At 36.0% G+C, this 22,962-nt stretch overlaps 3 protein-coding genes and 1 pseudogene across 4 annotated transcripts; 2 read left to right on the top strand and 2 right to left on the bottom strand.

Moving 5' to 3' along the window:
• The first annotated feature begins 2,864 nt into the window (after nucleotides 1-2,864).
• On the top strand, nucleotides 2,865-9,197 carry LOC142636331 (kinesin-like protein KIN-13B). Of its 2 annotated transcripts, none has more exons than XM_075810519.1 (12): nucleotides 2,865-3,386; nucleotides 3,494-3,751; nucleotides 4,238-4,429; nucleotides 4,692-4,793; nucleotides 5,534-5,611; nucleotides 5,752-5,833; nucleotides 6,376-6,535; nucleotides 6,614-6,916; nucleotides 7,522-7,740; nucleotides 7,859-8,210; nucleotides 8,296-8,361; nucleotides 8,647-9,197. In XM_075810519.1, exons 1-12 carry the CDS (start codon nucleotides 3,207-3,209, stop codon nucleotides 8,824-8,826), a joined length of 2,172 nt encoding a protein of 723 aa, XP_075666634.1. In that variant the 5' UTR covers nucleotides 2,865-3,206; the 3' UTR covers nucleotides 8,827-9,197. The 2 variants fall into 2 exon arrangements, with proteins under 2 accessions (XP_075666634.1, XP_075666635.1); XM_075810520.1 differs by having other exon boundaries at nucleotides 2,917-3,386; nucleotides 3,497-3,751.
• A 1,428-nt stretch (nucleotides 9,198-10,625) lies between these two features.
• On the top strand, nucleotides 10,626-12,931 carry LOC142636333 (putative Peroxidase 48; annotated as a pseudogene).
• A 492-nt stretch (nucleotides 12,932-13,423) lies between these two features.
• LOC142634040 (uncharacterized) lies at nucleotides 13,424-14,515 on the bottom strand. Its single transcript, XM_075808309.1, has one exon. The coding sequence runs from the start codon at nucleotides 14,355-14,357 to the stop codon at nucleotides 13,719-13,721; it is 639 nt and encodes a 212-aa protein (XP_075664424.1). The 5' UTR covers nucleotides 14,358-14,515; the 3' UTR covers nucleotides 13,424-13,718.
• Nucleotides 14,516-16,307: 1,792 nt separating this feature from the next.
• LOC142634039 (uncharacterized) lies at nucleotides 16,308-22,649 on the bottom strand. Its single transcript, XM_075808308.1, has 9 exons — nucleotides 22,403-22,649; nucleotides 21,323-21,949; nucleotides 21,154-21,242; nucleotides 19,852-20,205; nucleotides 18,844-19,125; nucleotides 18,500-18,745; nucleotides 18,184-18,405; nucleotides 17,326-17,899; nucleotides 16,308-16,930 (listed from the first exon to the last, which is right to left on the bottom strand). The coding sequence occupies exons 1-9, from the start codon at nucleotides 22,545-22,547 to the stop codon at nucleotides 16,716-16,718; spliced, it is 2,754 nt and encodes a 917-aa protein (XP_075664423.1). The 5' UTR covers nucleotides 22,548-22,649; the 3' UTR covers nucleotides 16,308-16,715.
• Nucleotides 22,650-22,962: the final 313 nt, after the last annotated feature.

Raw genomic sequence — 22,962 nt, 5'->3', positions numbered from 1 at the left:
CTTTTCCTCCTTGACATTTGATTAATGAATTTATAATTCAATGGAAATATTTATTAAATACAAATACTAAAAAAAATAGAGTAAGGTTCTATTAGTATAGAAAAACTTTTCATGTATCTAATCAATAGAAATATATATATACACCGAATTATATTAAATTAATATGCTTAGACAAGTATCTAATTTTCTAACTATAAATTACGATTTGACTGTTTCGTCATAGAACATCATTTTCTTTTATTGTTTTGGACAGCAAAAACACAAGTTACCTAAACTAACAGAGCATGGGGACAATGTTTTCCACCTTTTCAAAGTGGAAAAAAAAGTGAGACATTTTCTGAAATGTTCATACCAAAGTATAAAAAAGAAAGAGTGAAAATGATATGATATTTAAGAGAATGAAATTGAAATAATGGAGTATAAAATATGGTTTTCCATTAGCATTTTTTTTTTCTCTTTTCCTTTTTAGTGAGCTTAGTGAGTTTAGTGTATAGGATTTAAAATAAAATCACAAAAAAAAAAAAAAATTTAAAGACAAACTTTGGTTTCTTTTACAAAATCGTCCAAAATTAAAAAAAGGAAAAGAGTGTTGAGTTGGGTCCAAGAGTTTTGCTTCGGCGGTAGCGCCCACTGTGACATCGGTGGGGGCTCACCCAATCTACGGACTACGTTCAAAATCAACTGTACCATTCAAACGCCGTCGTGCCAGGTCCACTAATGAATGAAAAATGTGGGGCCCGTCTCGACATAAATAAATCGCAGCTGCATGGTCTTGCCACGTGGCCACACGTCAAATCTAAAATTTTTGAATTAAGAGAAAGTCAAGCTCAAGCGCGCAACGCCATGAAACATTAAAATAAAAAGAGAGTAATAATAAATCAGGATTTTATATTACAAATCGAAGGTTGTGGTAGTGGAGGTGGTTGTCCCCACCATGTGGGACGGTAGTTGATGAACTGATAGATAGAACAAAGTAAACATGCTTACCGGACCCAACCACAAGCCTACGTCCTTTTCTTCTCCTTCAACACTATTTATAGTTACCAAAAAAAAAAAATATCTAGTACACAACCCTACTTGACACAATTTTGATGGGGGTAAATTGCAAGTGTTGGAGGGAAAAATAGTGACAAGTAGCCATTAAAACCTAGGAAAAATAGTTGTAGAAAAAATTGTGCTATTTTTTTTTTTGAAAGCTCAATAAAGATTAATTTTAGCGTCTAGTTGTACTGGATTCATTTTAATAATATCACACGTCCACAGTTGGACAAATAGCATCGTTCTAATAAGTCTAGTGTAATTGGACACAAGACTCAATCCAAGTCCTTAATTTTAAACACCGCACTGCAATGCAAATAATAGTAGAACCAACTTTCTGCTATGAGTCTTTTTTTATAAAATGGTAAACTAATTTATTAATATACTATATTTTAGTTTTATCGAATTTTTATTATATATTTATTTAATCATTAAAATTAAATATTATTTTCCATTTTTTTATTAATTTACTATCGATATTTTTAATTAGATAAATTAAAAAAAAAACTCATCAAATCTGCTACATAATGGCTCAAATCAATATTCATGTTTTCATTTATGCACGCCAATGATTTTTTTATATAAGAATAACAAATTTCATTTATTTATAATATTTAAAAAATTAAGAAACACATTTTAAATTATTCAGTTAACTTTGTAAAAAGTTTTGGAAATCCTTGTGATCGGACATAATAACCTTTTATATAGATGTGTTTTATCTAGCTAGTTTTTTATTTTTATTTTTATTTGATAATGTGATAATTGTAGTGTTGGATTTGAAGCTAAATATTTTTGTTGAAAACAATAAAAAAATATCAATTAAGCTACAAAACTTTTAACACATCTAGCTAGTTTATGATAGCACAATCCCTTTCTCTTACATATTTCACCATTTACACAATTTCAAGCCTTTTAAATGGCTCTTTAAACTTAGGAAAAAATAAGCATTTGCTCATAATTTATAAACTATTTAGCAAAATACTCATGTTTTAAAACTATTTAGCAAAAAAATCATATTTTTAAAACTTGATTTTAACAAAATTGAGTTATATGTAAATCTCGATATCTTCAAAATCGACTTTTATATATATTTTTAAGTAGAACTCGATTAGCAATGTTGAGTTTCACTTAAATTTTCTAAAAAATTTAAGTGACAAAACATGCATAGAACTTGATGTCGAGTTCTACTTGTAAGTTGTAATTTGATTTTATTAAAATCGAATTTAAAAACAGTGACATTTTACTAAATAATTTCAAAATATAAAAAATTTTATTGCATAATTTGTAAATTTTAAAGACAAATACCCAATTTTCCGTTAAACTTATCAGTAATACGTCCAAATGTAGATGAGCTTAGGTTCCCAAATTGCATAGTCCTAACAACGAAGAAAGTTGTGAATCACAACTTCCAAGATAAAATTTGAACAGTAAAAAGTATATTAGCTCAATTGGTTTTGTTTTTTTGGGTTTGTTTTTAACGAAAATATCCTAATTCAAATGGTTTTAATTTTCAACCCTAACTATCAAATTACAGTAGAAATCAAAAGAAAAGAATGATTACTTGAACGGTTAGAAAGCAAACCTGTTCAAAACTCGACCTTTTTTGTTTTTGTTTTTCATTTCGAGGAGTAATATTTTGAAAACTTTTTATTTTTATTTTTAATTTTCCTTAAATAAGGGAATGATTAATGAAAGATTTAAATTTTAAAATTACAAAATTGCACACGTGTAAAGCCTCTCCCACACGTATCACGCTTGTCCCCCCGTAGTCCCACCTCATTGTGTCTCAGTCATTTCTTCAAAAATTCAAAAGTTCTCTCTCTCTTTCTCTCTCTCTCTCTCTAATGCTATATTCTTGGCTTTTACTCTTCCTCACACACCAGCCTCCATTTCAGTTCTCACATTAACTTCTTACAAAACACAACAAACAAACCTCACACAACCCTTCTTCTTCGTCTTCTTCTCTCGCATTTATCTCAGTAACAAAACATTGATTTTTTCACACACACAAACACAAACACTGACAGAGACAGTTTTTTAAAGAGAGAGAGAGAGAGAGAGAGAGAGAGAGAGAGAGAAAGTGAAGCTCCGATTCAAACTACGATCGGAGGTCTACTATAGTCAAAAGGGTCATCCCAGAAGTTCAAATCGGAGTTGGGATCGGAGAGATGAACGGAGTTGGGAGACAAGGGCAGAGATCTGGTGCGGCAGGGGTACACCATCAGCGTCAGTACTCAGATAACTTTCTAGAAAGCTCCTCCAATGGCCGCTGGCTCCAATCCACTGGTCTTCAACACCTCTACTCTTCTTCTTCTTCCTCCACCAACCCTTCTCTCCCTCCTCTTCAGGTACTTCAACTTTTTCGCTTTTTACTTTAAAGTTTTGTACTTTGTGTCTTGGATTTGATGCCTGTAGCTTTAGATCTCAGCCCCCTTTGATTGTTTATGATGAAAAGCAGGACTATGGATTCTATGGTGGTGGTGGTGGTGGTGGTGGAGGTGGGCAAGGGTCTAGGATGTATAGGAATGCGCAGAGGGGGTTCAATGGTGGGAATGAGTTTTTGTTGGAGCCTTCTACGCCGCCTGGGCCAGGTAATTCTCGGTCCAGGAAGAACAATGGCGGCGGCGGTGGTGGCGGCGAAGATTCGCCCGGTGGCGACTTCAGTCCTGGACTCTTGGATCTGCATTCTTTCGATACCGAGCTTCTGCCTGAGGTGTGGGGTCTCTTGACATTTTCCACAATCTGCATTTTGATGAATTCGTGTTGTGATAATAGTATGGAATTTGTTTACTTGACTTGGGTGTTGACCCTTTGCAAGTGCTTCCTTGTTTGGGTTCTTTCCAAATGTTAATATACTAGTTTATTCATCTGAGAAAAGAAAAGGGTTTTCAATGATAACTTGAATTAGAGCTTAAATCTTGTATGAATCTTTGGCTGAGTTGGGTTTGTATTCCAATTGACTGTGAAATATTTTTGGGTTGATTCGATCTATAGAATAATGAGAATATAGTAGTGGATATTGAAAAGTTAATGTACTATTTGTTTTTGCTGAACTCGTGCTATTTGAAGTTGATCATATATGCCATTTGAATTTGGGACCTCATTGTAGAATAAGGAGAGTAGCTTGTGTATTGAACAAGAATTGAAATTTTCTTTGTATGCTTAATTTGGCTGACGCTGTTGTCTATCTCATTGGTAGATGCCAGTCTCTGGTCTGTATGATGGTGCTTCTCTGTATCGTCCTGTTCGTGGCAGAAGCTTTGATGATTCCGAGCCCTACATTAATAACAAACAAACCGGCAGAACTCGTGGCTTGCCGGAAAACAACCTCTTGAAAAGTTTTGCTGCAGATAAAGAGAAATCGAGTTCTGTAGCAAAGATAAAAGTCGTGGTATGTTCTTTTCATTCTCTTTAACTTTATCTCTTATATGGATTTTTTTTTTTTTTATAATGCTAGTTGAGACTTCCGTTGTTTTCTCAAATGAAATGCAATGCCCAAACAATGAGATACTGCTCTGTGGACTGTCACATTATTGAAGTGGCTTGCTTTGCACAAAGAGTTATCCTTTCCTTTCAAGATTTGGCATGCTTAACTAACATGGCTTGAATATCTCCCTTTTATTCTAAGACTTGCTTCCAATGTCTTCATGCAGGTACGCAAGAGACCACTTAATAAGAAGGAATTAGCAAAGAACGAGGAAGATATTATAGATACACATTCTAATTCTGTAACAGTTCATGAGACCAAACTTAAGGTAAGTCAAGATCTGCCTAGTAAAGACTTGATGCATCACACTTCCACATAACACACTCATTCAATCAAATCCACACAATCTGTGGTATCACAATCTTCCCCACTTATCACAAATGTCCTCTTTAGGGCATGTGTTCTTGTGATGCAGTGCCACATGATGTTACAAAGTTGGCTGTAACACCATTCATCAAAACCCGAGGAAAACACTAGCCACATATGCACTATACTTGAAAAGGACTAATCAAGTTATGCATTGTGCTCTTGAATCACTTATATAGTCAAGATCTACATTGTAAACACCCAATGTGGGTTTTAGCACACCCTCACAATACACAATCATACAATCCAATCCAATCCAATCCAATTAAATCTACACAATCTGAGGAGGTATCACAAATGCAGGCCTTTTTATTTTAAAAAGGTTCCATGATGTATATTTAAAAATTAAAAGAATAAGAATGAGAAAGATATTATAAAAATAAAATCTTATTTGATCAGGTTTCTAAGTGGAATATAACATCTGAATCATTTTATCAACTAGAAGGCTATGCTCCTTTTAAAATGCTTTTATTTTACTTGCTTCTTCTGATTTTCTGGTGTTTGGAACTTCTAATTATTTTAATATGTTTATCATTTTTTTTTTGCTTAGGTTGTTGTTCTAGCTTAAAGCCTTGTAAGGTACTTGATATTATAATTTATCTTTTTGCTGTATATTCTTAAAATCTTCTGAATGTTCTGTAGGTTGACCTCACAGAATATGTAGAGAAGCATGAATTTTTTTTTGATGCAGTTCTGAATGAAGAGGTCTCAAATGATGAGGTGAGTGTATTGCAATAAAATTGATAGAACAAAAAATAACTGCAGAACATAGACAAAGCAAGTAATTGAGCATGCAGAAGAAAAATATACAAACATGGCTTCTGATGATTCAATCTGTGATTTTCATTTCATTTCTCTAGGTGTATCGTGAGACTGTTGAGCCCATAGTTCCCATCATTTTTCAACGCACAAAAGCAACTTGCTTTGCATATGGGCAAACAGGTGAATAGCTGTCTACCAAATCTCACTAGATGCTATTACAAAAATCTTGGACAACTCAGTCTCAGAATTATTCTATGTTTATTTGATTAGTAAAAGCTAACTTGCTCAGTAGAGTAAATCATCCAATTTTTCTGAAGTTGTTTTGTAATTGTTATTTCCATTATCATGTAAGTTGTTCATGAGGATACACATGCTTTATACCTCACCTTGAACAACTTTGCACCTTCTCGTGATTAACTGAATGTTAGTGCAAGATCATATTGCAGCCTCCATGATTAAAGCCATTCAAAACATAAACCAGTTTGCTTTGTCAAGCAAGATGTACTTTCTGAATGTGTTTTAATTTCAGTCATGTGATGACTAGTGAGTCACAATCTGCTTGCTTCACATCAAATTAAAAGGTCTTAAATTCTGTAAAGTCAAAGGAAACTCATTTCTTTATGCCAATAGAATGATGATCTGATGCCCTCATGTTGGCTTGACCCATTTAAAATAAAAATGATCAAAATAAGCTTATGCTTCTTGTTTCTTTGCTTTTTCAGGGAGTGGAAAAACTTATACAATGAAGCCATTGCCCCTTAAGGCATCACGTGATATCTTGAGGTTGATGCACCATACTTACAGGAATCAAGGGTTTCAGTTGTTTGTCAGCTTCTTTGAAATTTATGGAGGAAAACTTTTTGATCTCCTCAATGATCGGAAGTAAGTTATAGCCTCCCCCATTTGGTTAAAGTTTGCCATCTCAAAATTTGTTCCAAAACTATAGCTATGATATTGCAGAAAACTTTGCATGAGAGAGGATGGGAAGCAGCAAGTTTGCATAGTTGGTTTGCAAGAGTACAGAGTTTCAGATGTGGAAACCATTAAGGAACTCATTGAGAAAGGAAGTGCCACAAGAAGTACTGGAACAACGGGTGCAAATGAAGAATCCTCCCGTTCACATGCCATACTTCAGCTTGCTATCAAGAGGTCTGTTGAAGGCAATGAATCAAAGCCACCTCGTGGTGTTGGAAAGCTCTCCTTTATAGATCTTGCTGGAAGTGAACGTGGTGCAGACACTACAGATAATGATAAACAGACAAGGTATTGTAATGGTTTGCTTCATTTTTAATCCATGAAGAAAGCTAACCTATTAGCTTTGTAGTCTAATAACATTTCTCCCAGTAGGAAAAATATATGATGTGTATTTTGCTCATCGAGTCACTATTGGGTAGGTTAAACCTAGGATATCTTTCTAATTGTACTTTTCCATTGTCTTACTCATTGAGTCACTGCTGCACTCATAAGGATTTGAAAAATGAATGGACAAACTTATTTGCATCATAATAAAATAATTCAGTGGAAAATAATAATGTGAGTAGACTTACTAAAATTTTATAATCCAAAAAATGTTTCTAACTATACTACTCTAGGCCCATTATATTGTACATTCTGATTGGTTATATTGACATAGGGAGATATGCTTGCCAAAGGAGGTTTCAGTGCCTCATATTTGACCTTTAGGTTTATAGTAGCTAAAGTTAACATCTCTCCATGTTTCTCTCTCTGGCATTTCTTGTATGATGGTGATGGTACTAATAAAGTAATTTTAAGTGATGAATGGTAAAATATGCTATTTATGTTTTTTTTTTTTCCCTTTCTTTTCTTGATTTGCTTGTTAATTAGCTGTTTCAAAATATGTTATGCAGAATGGAAGGTGCTGAGATCAATAAGAGCTTACTTGCATTAAAGGAATGCATTAGAGCTCTTGACAATGATCAGGGTCATATTCCTTTCAGAGGCAGCAAATTAACCGAAGTTTTGAGGGATTCATTTGTTGGTGACTCACGCACTGTTATGATATCATGCATATCTCCCAGCTCGGGATCATGTGAACATACTCTGAACACATTAAGATATGCTGACAGGTGAAAATAAGTATTTTTATCAAAATAAATTTTCTAGTCTTGATTGTACTCATTTTTAAACAATCCCTGCCCCTTTCCGATAGAATATCCTAATATAAAAAGAAAAGTTACATTTCAGAGTGAAGAGCCTTTCGAAAGGAAACAATCCTAAAAAGGATATATTATCATCAACCTTCAACCTTAAGGAATCAACATCTGTACCATTGTCTTCAGTTCCTGCATCCAACTTTGAGGATGATGTAATTGATTCATGGCCTGAACAAACTGAAAGAGATGATTTTGATGCAACTGAGGAGTCATATGAGCAAGGGAAACCTTTATGGAAGAAGAATGGGAAGCTAGAGCCATTCAATCTCTCTACTTCTGAAGACAAAATTAGGAAGCCCAATGGTCAGACTAAATGGGGGGACCTGCCAAAAGTTGAACCCAAGAAGTCCCATTCAGATGATGATCTGAGTGCCCTCTTACAGGTAAAAACACTCAACAAATGATACATTGAATATATGTATAAACCAACATTATTTGACAGGTAAAGCTATTGTTGCTTGTTTTCAGGAGGAGGAAGATCTTGTAAATGCTCATCGGAAACAAGTGGAGGATACTATGAATATTGTTAAAGAGGTGTGTGATTTGGTGAATTCTTTCTTAGAGTTTGTTATTTAGTATCTTCACTGACCATTAAGGCTTAACTTTGGAATGTAATCATATGAACAGTCTCTGCCAGAGGGGAAAAAATGATATTCATGGCAATGTTTAGTATGCTGTACCCTACACCACGAGAGAGTTCCTTGGGGACTCTCAAATCAGAAATTTATCTAGCTTCTATTTATTGTGTAAACTTGATGTGAGGACTCCAATCGATGACTAGTTTGCACCCATTTTTACATGTTTCATTTGCATTTGCAGGAGATGAACCTGCTGGTTGAGGCTGACCAACCTGGGAATCAACTGGATGATTATGTTTCTAGATTGAATACCATTCTGTCTCAGAAGGCTGCAGGGATCATGCAACTACAAAATCGTTTGGCTCATTTCCAGAGGCGTTTGAAGGAGCATAATGTTTTAGTATCTGCTTCTGGTTACTGATTTCATTTGGAAGGGCAAATGCTAGTAAAATTCTACTGGGTAATGCTTTAAGAATATAATTGCAAGGTTAGTGGCTTGGTGATGGGTTATGTATTTTTCAAATTCAATTGGAGCAAGATTTGATATGGCATCCCAAGTGGCAGTGCTGGATTATTCAAGTATCGGTTGTAATCTTTACTGGGTTTGGGGGGTTGGAGGTTTCCTCTGATTAAGGTCCAGTTTCTCTTTCACAGTATATCATTGCTATAATTTTTTCCCCATAAGCAATTTATAGACAAAGTATTGGATTCATGTGCCAACTGGGCATGCCTACTGTAAAGCTTTAAAGCATTGTAATTTGATTAATTGATTGAATATTCCTGTTGGATTCATTTACCTCTTGTTTTCTAGTGGTCGATTCTATAAGACAAACACTCCTTTGTGCCCATCGTGCAAGTTACTCATATTTATGAAGCCACAAGCCATATGGCATTCTTCAGCAGTGTGATATCAGAAATTTTAACTCTTAAATAAAAGTCATGAACGACGTCTTTGTCATCGCATTGAAGGAGCCAGCTAAACAATGGCCACCCATAATGAGGAAATATATGTGAAATTAATGAGCCTGATAATGAGGGGACACTGATCCGTGAAAAAATGGTAAAGAATCTTATCCAACATAAACTGTCCAAAGCCAAAATCCGTGAACAAGATTGATTGTATTCGGTTTGTAACGAATGTGATACATTATTATGAAGTATGTGGCACAGCTAAATGCAATGGACCTTGGATCTGTTTTTTCCACCTACGCCAAAATTTAACACTTGAGAATCTACCCTCTATTTTATTTTTGGCAGAAATATCATTTTCGTCCCTATTTCCATTTTGGCCCTTATTTTTTTATTATACCGCTTGTAATCCCTAAAATGAAAAAAGGTTCTATTTTAGTTCCTACTATCATATTACTAACGGAAATTGTTTACGTGGCAGATCAAGTGCACTATTAGCACACTAAATGCGAACGTAACCATTAAAATAAGAAAGTACTACGTTCACAACATTTTCATAACTAATCATAGATGGTTAGTTATTATTGGTTTAAATTTGAACATATCACTGAGATTACTTTTTTCCCCCCAATAATAACAACCAGTAACAACCTGCAACTTAAAATTTGTTGTGAAAATATTCTGAACATATAATTTTTTCTTTTTAAATGGGCACGTCATCATTTAGTATGCCAATAGTGCACTCCGTCTGCCACGTAAATAATTTTTATTAGTGAGATGATAGTAAGGACTAAAATAGAACTTGTTTTTCATTTTAGGGAGTAGAAGTGCTAAAATAAAAAGGTAAGGACCAAAATAGGTACAAGTCCAAAATGATATTTCTGAGTTTATTTTTTGTGTACAAATGGGGTTAGATGAACATACTTGGACTTGTATTTGCGACTTGGAGTCATGGCTTCATGGGCTTTATCCAAAACTGTTTTTGGTCCTATTTCTGAGTACTCACCCTCTTAAGTGCCTTTGTATTCTTTTGTCCATATTTGCATATGGTACTATATGTGCCCCAAATGGCAATGATCAATTTTGACCATTACCCATATTCATACAAGGCCCACCCAACAACAGTGACCCATGTCCATCAACGGCCCCGATCAATCTCAATTTCAAGGACAACACAATCAACTACATTTCCAACTAACTTAACAACTTTTAAGCTAAAGGGGGCATTCCGTCATTTCATACAACCTTTCCCGCCACCATAATCTTTAAAACAAACGAGTCCATGAAACCAAGTACACAACACAAAATCAAATGCTAATTCCAATCTTTGACATAGAGAGCTAATGAGAAAATTGAGCCTTCTTATATTTTTATTGTGCGTTTGGATCTCTCTCAAGAACCAAAATGCTGAACCCAAGAAGGGTATTAGCACTGCTAGATGGTCTTCTTCAGTGGATTCATCTTTGGTTTTCTCGGCTTCGCCATTGCCTCAGCCCATGGTTTTGTCTTCAAAGAAAGATGTTCTTGAGTTCAATGATTCAGGGTCACTTGAGTACAATTTCTACCGCAATTCGTGTCCACAAGCCGAGCAAATTGTTCGAGCCGTTGTCCAGCGTCTGCATGAAGCTCGGCCTGATGTGGGTCCTGCCCTCCTGCGGCTTGTCTTCCATGACTGCTTCATTGAGGTGAGTTTTTCTTGTGCTTTCTTGTTTATTTGATGTGTGTTGCTTTAAACATTGCTGAACAGTATTTATGTGAAAGCTTGTTCTTTCTTGTAGAAGTTATTGTGGGGTTTGTTCAGGCTTTGTGAGATCTATTTGGAATTCGGGTTTCGAAATGGTTAATGAATGTTAATTGTTTTTACTTTTTCACATTTGATGTGGATATTGTTAGAACTTCCAGATATTGATCCATTCCTTGTAGTAATAATTTTTCCTAGATTGTGTAGGTAGTTTTCTTGTTCCTTGTTTCTATTGAATTTGACAGTGGTGCAGGGATGTGACGCTTCTGTTCTGTTGGATGCTGCTGAAGGAATTGATTCTGAGAAAGAGTCTCCTCCTAATGAAACGTTAAGAGTTTTTGATGTAATTGGCATTATCAAGTCAGAGCTCGAAGAAGCATGCCCTGGAGTTGTTTCTTGTGCCGACATTCTTGTTTTGGCGGCCAGAGATAGTGTTGCTTTGGTAAATGCACCTATCTCTCTCTCTCTCTCTCTCTCTCTCATAAAAGTATACTAAAACTGTGATATTCAGGCTGGTGGTCCATTCTATCCTCTGTGTACTGGTAGGAGAGACAGCTCTAATTCTTTCTCAGACCTTGCAACAAATGAGCTTCCTTCACCCTTTCATGATCTATCCCAAACCCTTGCATCTTTTGCATCAAGGGGATTTGATGAAAGAGAAGCTGTCAGTCTCTTAGGTATAAGTTATCATCAATCTTTTCCTGTGTCTTCTTTTCTTAGTTTAATTCTCTGATTGATAGTTCTGTGGATTAAATAGACCTCTGTTATTTAAATCATCATCCCTTTGGATGCTAAGTACCAAATTTATGTTCTAAATTTACTAAGACCAACTTGTTAATATTACATGATTCAGTAATTAGGACCTGAGGAAACATTAACTCAACTGAGGGCATTAAATTGTGTGGCTTAGTTGAGCAAAGTTGTTTCCACTTTTCTTGAATGAAAATACAACATAATACACATCAGAATTGCACTCTCTTTTCCTCAGTTTTCTCAGCATCTGCTGAGGATAATGACAGTTTACTAAGTAATCAAACTTGAGTGAGTTAAGTTAATCACATATGTTGATTGGTATTATGCTGGAATGGACTGCAGTTAACATGATTCATCTCCATCAAAAATTATATAAAAATTCCTTTGATTAATCACTTTCGATCTTAACTTACTCATTTGTACTTTGCGGGTTTGTGCCCATGAAACCCCGTGGTCGGAGTGTTTGATTGATATGAATGTCTTTCATGTGTGTAATCTCTGGTTTCTTCTTCTTCTTTACTTTTGGTTGGATATAGAAGTGGTATTGTTCTTTCAAGAATATATGTTATTTATAATGAATCAGAATCTGAGTGTTTCCTTACTCCCAGGTGCCCACAGCATTGGTGTGATCCACTGCAAATTCTTGCAAAACCGTCTCTACAACTTCAGTGGTACTGATGAGCCTGACCCATCTGTAGAAACAAGATTCCTGAACCTAATGAGATCAAAATGCAATAACACCCACACATCTTCCTTTTCCTCTTCAGCAACAGCCTATTCTTATGGCAGCTCACTGTCATCATCAGGAGCACAACAATCACCTTCCCATGACGGCTCACCATCTTCCTCACCTGAGGAACCTGGAATGGCTATGGACTACGAGGGGCCTAGATCACCATTTGGAACCCTGTACTACCATAGTCTTCTGCAAGGTAGAGGAATCCTTTATGTTGATCAGCAGCTAATGGCAGGGGAAGAGACTGGGAATTGGGTCAGAGCATATGCTTCACATACCTCCTTGTTCCGCCGAGACTTTTCCCTGGCAATGATGAAGCTCTCAAACCTCCGAGTCTTGACAGCACCGACAGGTCATATCCGCCTCAATTGTTCAAAAGTGGGGTGAGGAAGGTTTTCTTTCCATTTTTTTTTTCTCTTATTCTTTTTTTTGGGGGGGGGGGGGGGGATGGAATGGGCTGTAATACTAGTTCAGGCAACTGTTGCATGTGCTATATGCATTCTATTTTCAAATGCTACAATTGCAGTCTCTAAAGTCTATAGTGGTTTTGAAATGTCTAGATACATTAATGGATCTTTGTTGTTTATGCCATAGTTTCAGGACCCAGAAAACAGATAATAGCTATTGGTTTTTCTTTATTCAACCAAAAAATGGTAGTGGATTTTCTGAAAAATTTTGTTGTATTCATTTGTAGCATTAGATTGTTTCATTCCTCTCACAACAGGGTTTGTAGATGTAATGATGTATAGTTATTCTAGGGGACATGCTTTTGCACTGACCGAGACCAACCGTGTGTGAAAAGGGAATACCCAATACACTCATGATGGTTGAAAGCAAGAATGATATTACTTTAGCTCAATGTATAGTAAACAAGTGTTGTATCCAAGCATCTCCACAGAGAAATTCATGTTAAAGAATGAATATATAGACCCCAAGAAATGGGGGTGGAAATAATAACTCTTTAACTTCATGAAAAATTTATTTTGTCTATTGGTAACAAGACAGACTCAAGAAAATATCAATTGGGAGACACTTAAGAATGGTTAATAAAGCTGGAAATGAAAATCAAACTCACAAAAGCCCAAACGAAAGAAAAGGAAATGAAAAAAAGGAAAACAAGATAAAGAAAAAGCAAATCCATATGCACAAAGAAAAAACTCACTAATATGGCCATCTACAACCTAATCGAGCCAAGTCTCTTCGAATTGTTGATGCTGGCAGAGGCCTGTGGAACAGAGAATTCTGTGTACATGTCTGTGAAAAATTTGTCGACAATGTCTAGGTAAACTGGGCTTGTAAGGCGAGAATAGTAGTGAAGAGCCTCTTCTATGTCCAACACTTGTTCCACATCACCTACACCCATCCCTTCCAAATCCTTCATCTTTTGCGCTAAACCTTGGCAAGCTCCATTCATGTTCTTAGAACATGACTCTTCTCCTTTCTCGATTTGGGGACTTTCTTTGTTCTTTTCTTTTACCACCCCTTCTTCTATGCTGTCCACAGGACTTTGCTTTGCAAACTTCATGAAGCTTCCACCACATGCATCTTCTTCCTTCTTGGGATCTATTGAGGCCATTATACTATTATCGTAGCTCTCCTTCGCCTTACATAGATTGGCCTCCCATTCATCACAAAAATTAGTATAGAATTGATCTCTTTGATGATCTTTTCGCTTGCCACTGCGAAGAGAGAAGGGACTGAAGGAAACTGGTTTTGAAAGCTTCTGGTACCCTCCAAAGAAGATATACTTGAGGTTTTCAAGAGTTTTCTGAAAAAGGATCCTGGTATTATATATAGTTTTTCTAAGCAGCATTTTGTGGCTCTATTGTATCGTAGACTGCTTTACAGTCAGGGTCTACAACTACAAGAACAGACACAGCTCCAATCTGTTTTGCTGCTTCTTGTCTTCTCCTGATGTTGCTTCCAATATACAGATAAGGAAGATAGACAATTCAAGTTTCTTAAAGTAACCTAAAGACAAAGGCAATGGAATCTAGAGGGAACATTTTCTTCTATTTTGGCTTCTTATACATCTTTTTGTCCACGCGTTTCTATATTGTCGATGCTTTTTTATCTTTTTCTCCAATAATTATCTTATGCATCTTTCCTCTCACAGTATGTGAGCCCCTAGTCGTTTTAGACTCACATCTTGTGAGTGGGAGGATACATATATCGGATACATAAAATACTTTTTATTCTTTCTCTCTCTCTCAATCTTGATAATCGTTTGATTATATGACTACAAATCAGACGGCCAGAACATAGTAGATCCAAACTCAAAATAAAAATAGGTACATTCTATATGTCCAGAAGATATTTTAAATGAGATTATGAGACTGAGAACTTTAGAATCCAAAGATTATGAATGTTTTCTCTTTTTTTTTCCTTTGTTTGACTACTTGTTGTGAAAAGTTGTGCTGTGGCATTCATTAATATGCAAAGGTAAAGGCAATGGCCAGTGGGTTGGTAAAGCTTTTGTAGTATTTCTTGTATTAAACTTAAACCGTCCAACCGCTACGTGATTATCTTTATACATTTTTTAGACAATAGGGACCAAAACGGTCCCATACTAAAAGTAGTAGTTGAACTATATTTAAACCTCCTCAATCAAATGTTCAACTTTTTTTTTTATTAACAAATACTAATCCAAGATTATCATGCTCTTTTTCTCAAAAAAAAGAGATCATCATACTTTTCAAGAGCCAATCAGGTTGGCGCATTGGATATTTAATTGATCATCCATTATAGGTGTTGTTGGTGAAAATTCCCCATCGCGTTTACAGAAAGAGCTTTATTGTCTCCCAATTTTTAATGAGGCTGGTATTAGAGCTCTTTGATTTCAGGATACGTCATTAAAGTGCATTTCGTTTCCTGTGCTGCAGTTAAGTCACTTTCTCAATGTTGCAACGTTAAAATCCTACCATCAACCTCATACAAAGGAAAAACCAAATTTTGTTTCACTTGCATAGATTTGGCAAGTTACTGTTGAGTTAGCTAAGTTCAATTATAGCCCTGCCTTCTAGGAGCTGCAAGCAAACTCAAACCCAGAAAAGAGTTCATTACATGACTGTTATCAACTGTCATGGTGCTTGGGAAGGCAGCAAAACTTCGGTCCACGGGCATTGGACCCACTATGATGGTGACGTGCACTTTTGGCAACCTATTGCGATCACAATAGTTTTAGTACACTAGACCTAAGCCAAGTCCTTTGATAAGGGTAAAGCTTGAGTCTAGTGCTCTAGTGTACTAGACCTGTTGCAATGATGACATATGTCCACTTTTAGTCACATGTTACCGTTGCAATGGGTTCGATGCACTGAAGCACTAGATCCAAGCCAATTCCATTTCAAATGGTAGAGCTTATGTCCAGTACTCTAGTGCACTAAACCTGTTAAGATGGTGACACATTTGATAATCTAAGTTGTATATGTAATAAATTATAGTAACGGCCAAAAAAAAACATCTCTAGTGGTTCAAGAGCAGTGATTGGTGTAATCTGTGGATAAAATTGGAACTCCAGTAATCCGTACCAAAAGCAGCCCAATACAGCTTAGTAATCTCTTTACAATGAAAACTAAGCAGTGATCAGCACCTATCAGTTCCAAGTTAGCTACTAGCTAGCGAGTAGAGAAACGGAGAAAGAAAGCCCAAAAGGAGAAAGAAACACAGACACACATGTACAGACCCAGATTTAAGTGTTACAGAACATGAGCATCTGACCCACTAATAATTCTCATTGCTTGGAAAACAATACTGAAATTGAAAAATTATTCTGTATCAATTCAATTATTAAAATAAAATTGTCATAATTACAAACGAGGGACAAGAAATACAGATCTAAAGTACACTATGAAGAATAACCAAAAATCAACTTCTAAAACAAGATTGGAATTCATCAATGCTAGTATACTATTTTCAATCATTCAGTTTAGCCAAGTGTCCATATCACGGCTGCTCAGCCACTTTATTTTGTGTCTGTCAGCTCTGCCCCACTTTCTTCCAAGAACTGCTCTGGACCCACCCAACTTAAGAGAACATACAGGTAAAAGTTGATGGATCACTTTAAAAAAATTTGCTAACTAAAGTACAATGCAACGCATTCTCTCTTTCTCTCTCTTTTTTGATAAGTGCAATGCACTCTCTCTTCAGTCCTTGCAACTTAAATAATATTCTACTGACTTCCTCTCTTCTTGTTGAGTCTGAAGAACTGATGCAACAGTCTATGAACTTCACCATAGCTATCAGTAGAAGAAACTAGACGATTTTTTATCCATTGTGGGAGCTTGTTAGTTGGGTGAGATAAGCTTCTATTTGATGGATCAGATGAATACCGAGCGTCAACCAACAAAATTGCTGCATAGTCATTTACGTGCCGAATTGCTCTACCTGAAACAAAAAATGTAAGGGTATCAAGGAAAATTCAACATAAAACCCTCCAGACATGTATACATGGGTGACCAAAAAATAAAAACCTTCAATGCACAATATGCATGCACAATGCAGGAAAAAGTGAAAACTCAGAATTGATTCCTGACATCTGGACAGACCATCAAAGTATCTCCATGGACCACGGATCATACACATTGCTAGTTCTATATAGAATCTAAAGACACTATGGAGAACCGCATTTGGAAGTTCTACCATTATGAACCATGGAACCTGGAGCTTGGTTACATCTCACTGGATTTTGGACATTACATAATGTCCCAGTGAGCTAATAATATGATTTACCAGGCTTGCTTAAGGTCTTTTAAAGGTAGCATATGTTAGTTAGCACGCACCAATTGATTGATTTACAGCTTTCACGCAAAGATTTTCATAGTATTCTTTTCCTCTGTGCCTGCAACTTCTTAGGATGTCAAATCCAGCCTTTACATCTCCATTGTAAGCTTCTTCAGTGTCTGAAAATTTAGGAGGTTTCATGGGATTTGAAGTTCCCAGACCTTCAATATGCTTCACCCTCTCAATCAACTCAATATCAGATGGGCTAGGATAGGGCAGGCCAACCATAACTATACATCGACCCATTCCATCACTTAAGTTGATACCTTCTGATATCTTTCCACCGACAACAGCAAGGAGTATTGCACCACTCTGAGAGGCTGGATTTTCTTTTGAATCCCCATTAGACAATGTATTAATTGTTTCCTTGTATTCCTTAAGAACAGATTCCACATCCGTACTTTTTCTAGGCTCCCTAAATAAACGTTTCTTCTTCATAATCCTTTCCATGATGCCTGAAGCCTTCCATGCATCATAGACCTGTCCTTCATAATCAAACGAAGAGAAGAACACAACAATTCCTTCAGGAACCACTGTTACCAAATTGCAAAGCAAAAGCCCTAGCTCCTGGATCTGTAAATTCAAGCCCATTAACAAAGCATAGTCAATCATCATACACAGTAGTTTCTAGGGAAAATAAATGTAGAAGAAAATAATTAGTGTTTCTTTCAATTGACTTGAACCAAGCATTTAATTAAGACTGAAAAAGAACGTTAAATATCTCAACACAAAAATATTCAATCCATGAACAGGACTGCACATACTTCGAGTTAATAAGAAAATAATCAATTAGATCACTAACAGTGATAGAAGACAGAAATTTCTATAAAGAATTATGAATGAATCTTTACACTCACCATGATTGACGAGCTTCTAGAGCTGTAGCTAAAATCAAAAGACTGACCAGAAGGGCCGCGGGAAACTGCAACTGGCAAAATACTCTCAGGAGGGACAATGTGACTACATGTAAAGAAATGCAACTGATTTGGTGGTAGCCATGGGAAGAGTCGCTCCCTTGTTTCTTCTATAGGCTGCAGAGTTCCTCCTGCCAGTAGAACAGCATGTGCTTGGTCCACAATCTGTAGGAAGTTCAGATGAAATTATTAATATGGGGGCAATAAATCTAAGCAAAGCATAATCTATGCATGTCAAAATAAGCAATTTCTGGAGAACCTCAGAAAAGATCTTTTCACCAGTGAGCATAACATATTTTATGTATCCTCCTTTTTGTCCAGAGCATGTTGGTTGAGACCTAGAGACAATAATCCTTCCATCACCATTATTGTTTGTAAGTGATTGCAACATATCAGATAATGCCCGGAAACCTGACAGAGTGCTTTCCTCCTCACTAAAATCCCTAGTGTCATAGTGTGCTGAACATTTTTGCAAGCTAGCCATTTTATCCCCATAACTGCTGACCTGGCAAACAAAGAATATTTTTACCTGAAAAACAGGGAAAGAGCAAGCAAGAAAAAATTATATGGCACATTGTCACACACATAAATAGAAGAACTCACCTTGTGGATGATATTGCTTTCCTTTATATACTGGACCAATTTCACCAAGTTGATGTTGTCTATATTGAGTGAAAATAGAAAATCATTAATGGCCATTGAACCATAGAAGACACCATTTGCTCCAGAAGTTTGAGGAAAATCTACACTTGTACCCTCAAGTAAACTTCGGAGGAAAGCCTGAGTAAGGACCATCAGGGTTTGGATATATCTACGATTACCAGGTCCCAAGAGATTGCGAAATCTCTCAAAGTACCTCCCTATTTGGGAATGTACATTCTCCAACTGTAGAAAATTAAACATTTCAATATACACTTAAAAATTTAATACCCACTATCTACAATACCATCATAAAAGCTTAAATTGTTAGCACAATAAAAGTTTCTAACCTCAAAGTACACTAAGTGAAGACTAGGAACTCTAAGGTTATCATCAGTCTCTTGTTCTTTTAATAGCTTTTGCAGGTAAGAACCACTTAGAACAGTATAGGATTGAACACATGATATTCCACCCTCTGCCCTTTATCTACTGGTGGGAGGGGGTGGGGCTGATGCCATTTGGTAGGCATTTGTTTGCACCTTTTTGGGCTTCAAAATTTGATTTGAAGGTAGGGGCCTATCCATTTAAGTTGAAAGTGAGTGTGGGAAAACAGTTGTAAAAGGCAATTGGTGCCATTTATTATGTGTGTCTATACACACGCACGCGCGCGCACACACATGCACACGCGCGCACACATATATATCATCTCTTGCAATTAGTACCATTTGACATTTTTTTTCCAAACTTTCTGGGACCTAAAATCACTTTTCACTTTAGTGCCAACAAATGGACCCTTGGTCCAAATACATTAGCCAAAGATTATCATTTGTCTATCATTGGTTCAACTGAATTTGTTCCCAAGGGAGTTCAGAACAATGCTCAAAGAGCAGCTGAACCACATTCACAAATCCAAATAGCTTTTAAGAAGCACTAATAGTAGTTAGATAAAAATGTGGTAAATGACTTGTTTACCTGTAACAAACTAATTTTTGAGTCATACATGCTGATGAGTGAATCAGCTAGATTGTGAGCCTCATCTATTATAACAATATTATTCTTCAAATTTAAGCCAAGTGATTCGCGAGATGATTTTGATAGAAGAGATTGATAGGGTAGAATCACAAGATCAGCTGCAGGGACCATGCTTCGGGAGCCATAATATGGACAAGTTCCCATATTTCTTCCAAGGTTAACAAGATCTTCAATATCCAAGGCTCCTTGTTGAGATATCTCACCTCTGAATTGTCTTTGTAATTTAGGTTTTCTAAGCATTGGGCATCCAGAACAGGCCTTGGTCCTGCGTATTCTTCCTCCTGCACCTAAGTTCTGTAATCAATACTTCCATCAGTCAAGAGAAACACTCTTGGCTCATCAGCACATGTTAGCATCTATTCATTTAAACAGAATGAGGTAAAAATGCTTGTATATGGTCAACTAAGCACAGGGGCATCCCATGGATTGGTCAAGCTATAACCTCCATAATCACATGAATTGATGAAGTCTAACTACATTTTCCCATTTTACATGGAAACAAAATATGCAACTATTAGAATGCTGTGTCCTCTTATATGGTCAACTATCCCATGAAACAGATCAATTATTATAGATGTATGATAATTTCACCATGATCATATTTTAGTTAGCCAGCTGTGCAGGCTGGGTTCACATTCTCAACACAAAAAGTATACCCCAGATCCCAGATAAAAGAGGAAGAGTGGTACAGTTAGATTTAATCATGGTAAAATTTTCCTCTGAAAATGGCATGGCATGCATATAAAATGTCAAATGAGGAACTTGGCTATTTTAAGGGAAGGAAGTAGTTCCTTACACACACACACACACACAAAAGAAAAAAAAAAGGAGAGGCTTCAATTTTAATTGTGGAAGTACAGTGAAATAAGTGTGAGATATAGAATCAGTAATACTCCACGAACCTATACTATGAGGGCGATTAACATGGAAAAATGATGGGTTCCATGGTATTCATTTTCTCTGGAATCCTTTGCTGTAAGATCTGAAAAGTCTACTATTTATGAACATGCCTTAACAACTTAAATAGCTGAAACTGTGAAAGAGTTGCTCTTCAGAAATAACTAAATAAGTCGCTGAAGCAAGAACTAAAAAGATGGCACAAGCATAGTTACAGAGAAAATGAGGCTCATATTATGCATATATAATATTTCAATCCTCACAATTGGAGAAGTTTCCAGGAAACCAAACCAAAAAATATTCATCAAATTTAAGTAATGGGAATGATATAAGAAATTTTGGTACCTTGATCTTGGAAACCTCTTTTTTGTTGTTCTTTTGAAGCTCCAAGCACCGCTCATTTATTCGATTGGAGTTTCCAAGTTTTGATACCTCTGAAATACATGTCACATTAAAAAAAATTGTAATCTCTAACACAATTCCCGAAAAGAAACTCAATAAGAATTAACCTAACCTTTATTGATGCAGAAATTTTTCCTAGAACCCAAACACACAACCTTCATCTCATTAGCGAATTCTGTCTTTCTTAACTCCTTTATGAACTGTGAAAGCTGTGAATGTGTTCGACTACAAAAATAAACCTTCAACTTCTCCTCTTCCTCATCAGAGTGATCCTCTTCCTCTTCCCCATCACTTGATAAACTAAGAGACTCCCCACCAGCCTTCCTCTTTGACTTTCCACCAGACCCTTCCTCATCACTTTCATAATCTTCCAACAAAAACTCCTCATCACTCAACCCCACTGCATCATTTTTCTTTTGCAAATTCTCTCCCTCTTTCTTTGTAACTAAATCTTCCCCTTCCATCCTCTGCGAGAACAAGTCCCTACAACTTTCCTGATTCCCTCTCTTATCAGGTTTTCCAAATCCAACACCATATTTCTTTGCCTTATTCTTCTTCTTCTGACCTTGGTCATCTTTGTTTAAAACAAAGTCTTTCATCCAATCAGGCTCATCATCTGAGCCACACTCATCGTCCCGATTCTTACCAGAATCACCTTCTTTTTCTGATTTCTGTTGTTGCCTTCGGTCAACCACCCATTGCAAAGCACTACAGATGATACTTAATGTTTTACCAGTCCCTATTGCAACAAAAAAATTTCATACATAAGCCAACGAAAGAAATGATTCCTTTAGAATTCTATAATTCAAATTTAGCACAGCATACAAAATTAACACTTCACTCAACTAACCCAAATACTACAAAACATCATAGTTTAGTCTTCAACTTCATGGACCAAAACAAAAATTGACAGAATAAAGCTTTTATTTTTTAAGTTTTTCCTTATTATTTTTCAATAAAATTATCAATGGGGGTAGCATTATTTTATGTGATTATTAGCGGGGAGAACATTATTTCTTCGTGGGTAGCTAATTTCACATTCTCTACATTATGCTAACAAAAAACAACCTCAGAAAGATAAAGTAAACAAAACCCAAATCTTATTTTCATTTGTTTTACTCAGTTTTCTCAGGAAACAAACAGATAATACATATTTTATTATGCTAAGATATATAGGTTGAGAGAGAGAGACCAGTGGGGCTTTCGAGCATGGAGACGCCGCCTTTGTTGAGAGAATGGTAGAGGGAGTTCATGAAGTCGATCTGGATTGAGTACGGCTTGTACGGAAATGCTGGAAATTTTGATTCCCATTTTCCTTCTTCTTCTACTTGTTCCATTTCTCACTCTCTCTCTCTCTCTCTTACTGTGGATTTTGGTTTTTGGCGTGGTTGTGGTTTTTTTGGCTCCTAAGGCTTTGTTTGGGTATTGGTACTTAGTAAGAGAAGATATTGCGCGCTTTGCTTTGTTTTTTCAGAGAGGGAAATAGAGTTCCCGCCGAGGGTCAGGAGCGGGTGATGATTTATAAAAATACAATGCCAATGCCAGCTTATTTTTTAAGTTAACCAATGAACTTAATTTTTTTTTTTAATAATTTAAAAATTAAGAAAAATATTATAAAAATAAAATTATAGTTGGTACTAATAAAATATAAAATAAAACTGAAAGAGGAAAATTTACTTCAAATTATGAGACTAAAGGCATGTGGTGTAAGATTAAAATTTTATTAAACTTTTTTTTTAAAGAAAATTTTTA

This window comes from Castanea sativa, chromosome 5, assembly GCF_040712315.1.
Source record: "Castanea sativa cultivar Marrone di Chiusa Pesio chromosome 5, ASM4071231v1".
NCBI lineage: Eukaryota > Viridiplantae > Streptophyta > Magnoliopsida > Fagales > Fagaceae > Castanea > Castanea sativa.
The sequence above is the reverse complement of the archived record's forward strand: the minus strand, read 5'-3'. Positions and strand labels throughout refer to the sequence as shown.

Excerpts from the sequence above, each read along its gene's own strand:
- LOC142634039 (XM_075808308.1), bottom strand. The coding sequence starts at position 22,547 with ATGGAACAAGTAGAAGAAGAAGGAAAATGGGAATCAAAATTTCCAGCA. Across the intron at positions 21,950-22,402 it reads CATGCTCGAAAGCCCCACTG|GGACTGGTAAAACATTAAGT; the intron begins GTCTCTCTCTCT and ends TTGTTGCAATAG. Across the intron at positions 18,746-18,843 it reads AAAGCAATATCATCCACAAG|GTCAGCAGTTATGGGGATAA; the intron begins GTGAGTTCTTCT and ends TTTGTTTGCCAG.
- LOC142634040 (XM_075808309.1), bottom strand. The coding sequence starts at position 14,357 with ATGCTGCTTAGAAAAACTATATATAATACCAGGATCCTTTTTCAGAAA.
- LOC142636331 (XM_075810519.1), top strand. The coding sequence starts at position 3,207 with ATGAACGGAGTTGGGAGACAAGGGCAGAGATCTGGTGCGGCAGGGGTA. Across the intron at positions 3,752-4,237 it reads ATACCGAGCTTCTGCCTGAG|ATGCCAGTCTCTGGTCTGTA; the intron begins GTGTGGGGTCTC and ends TCTCATTGGTAG. Across the intron at positions 7,741-7,858 it reads ACATTAAGATATGCTGACAG|AGTGAAGAGCCTTTCGAAAG; the intron begins GTGAAAATAAGT and ends GTTACATTTCAG.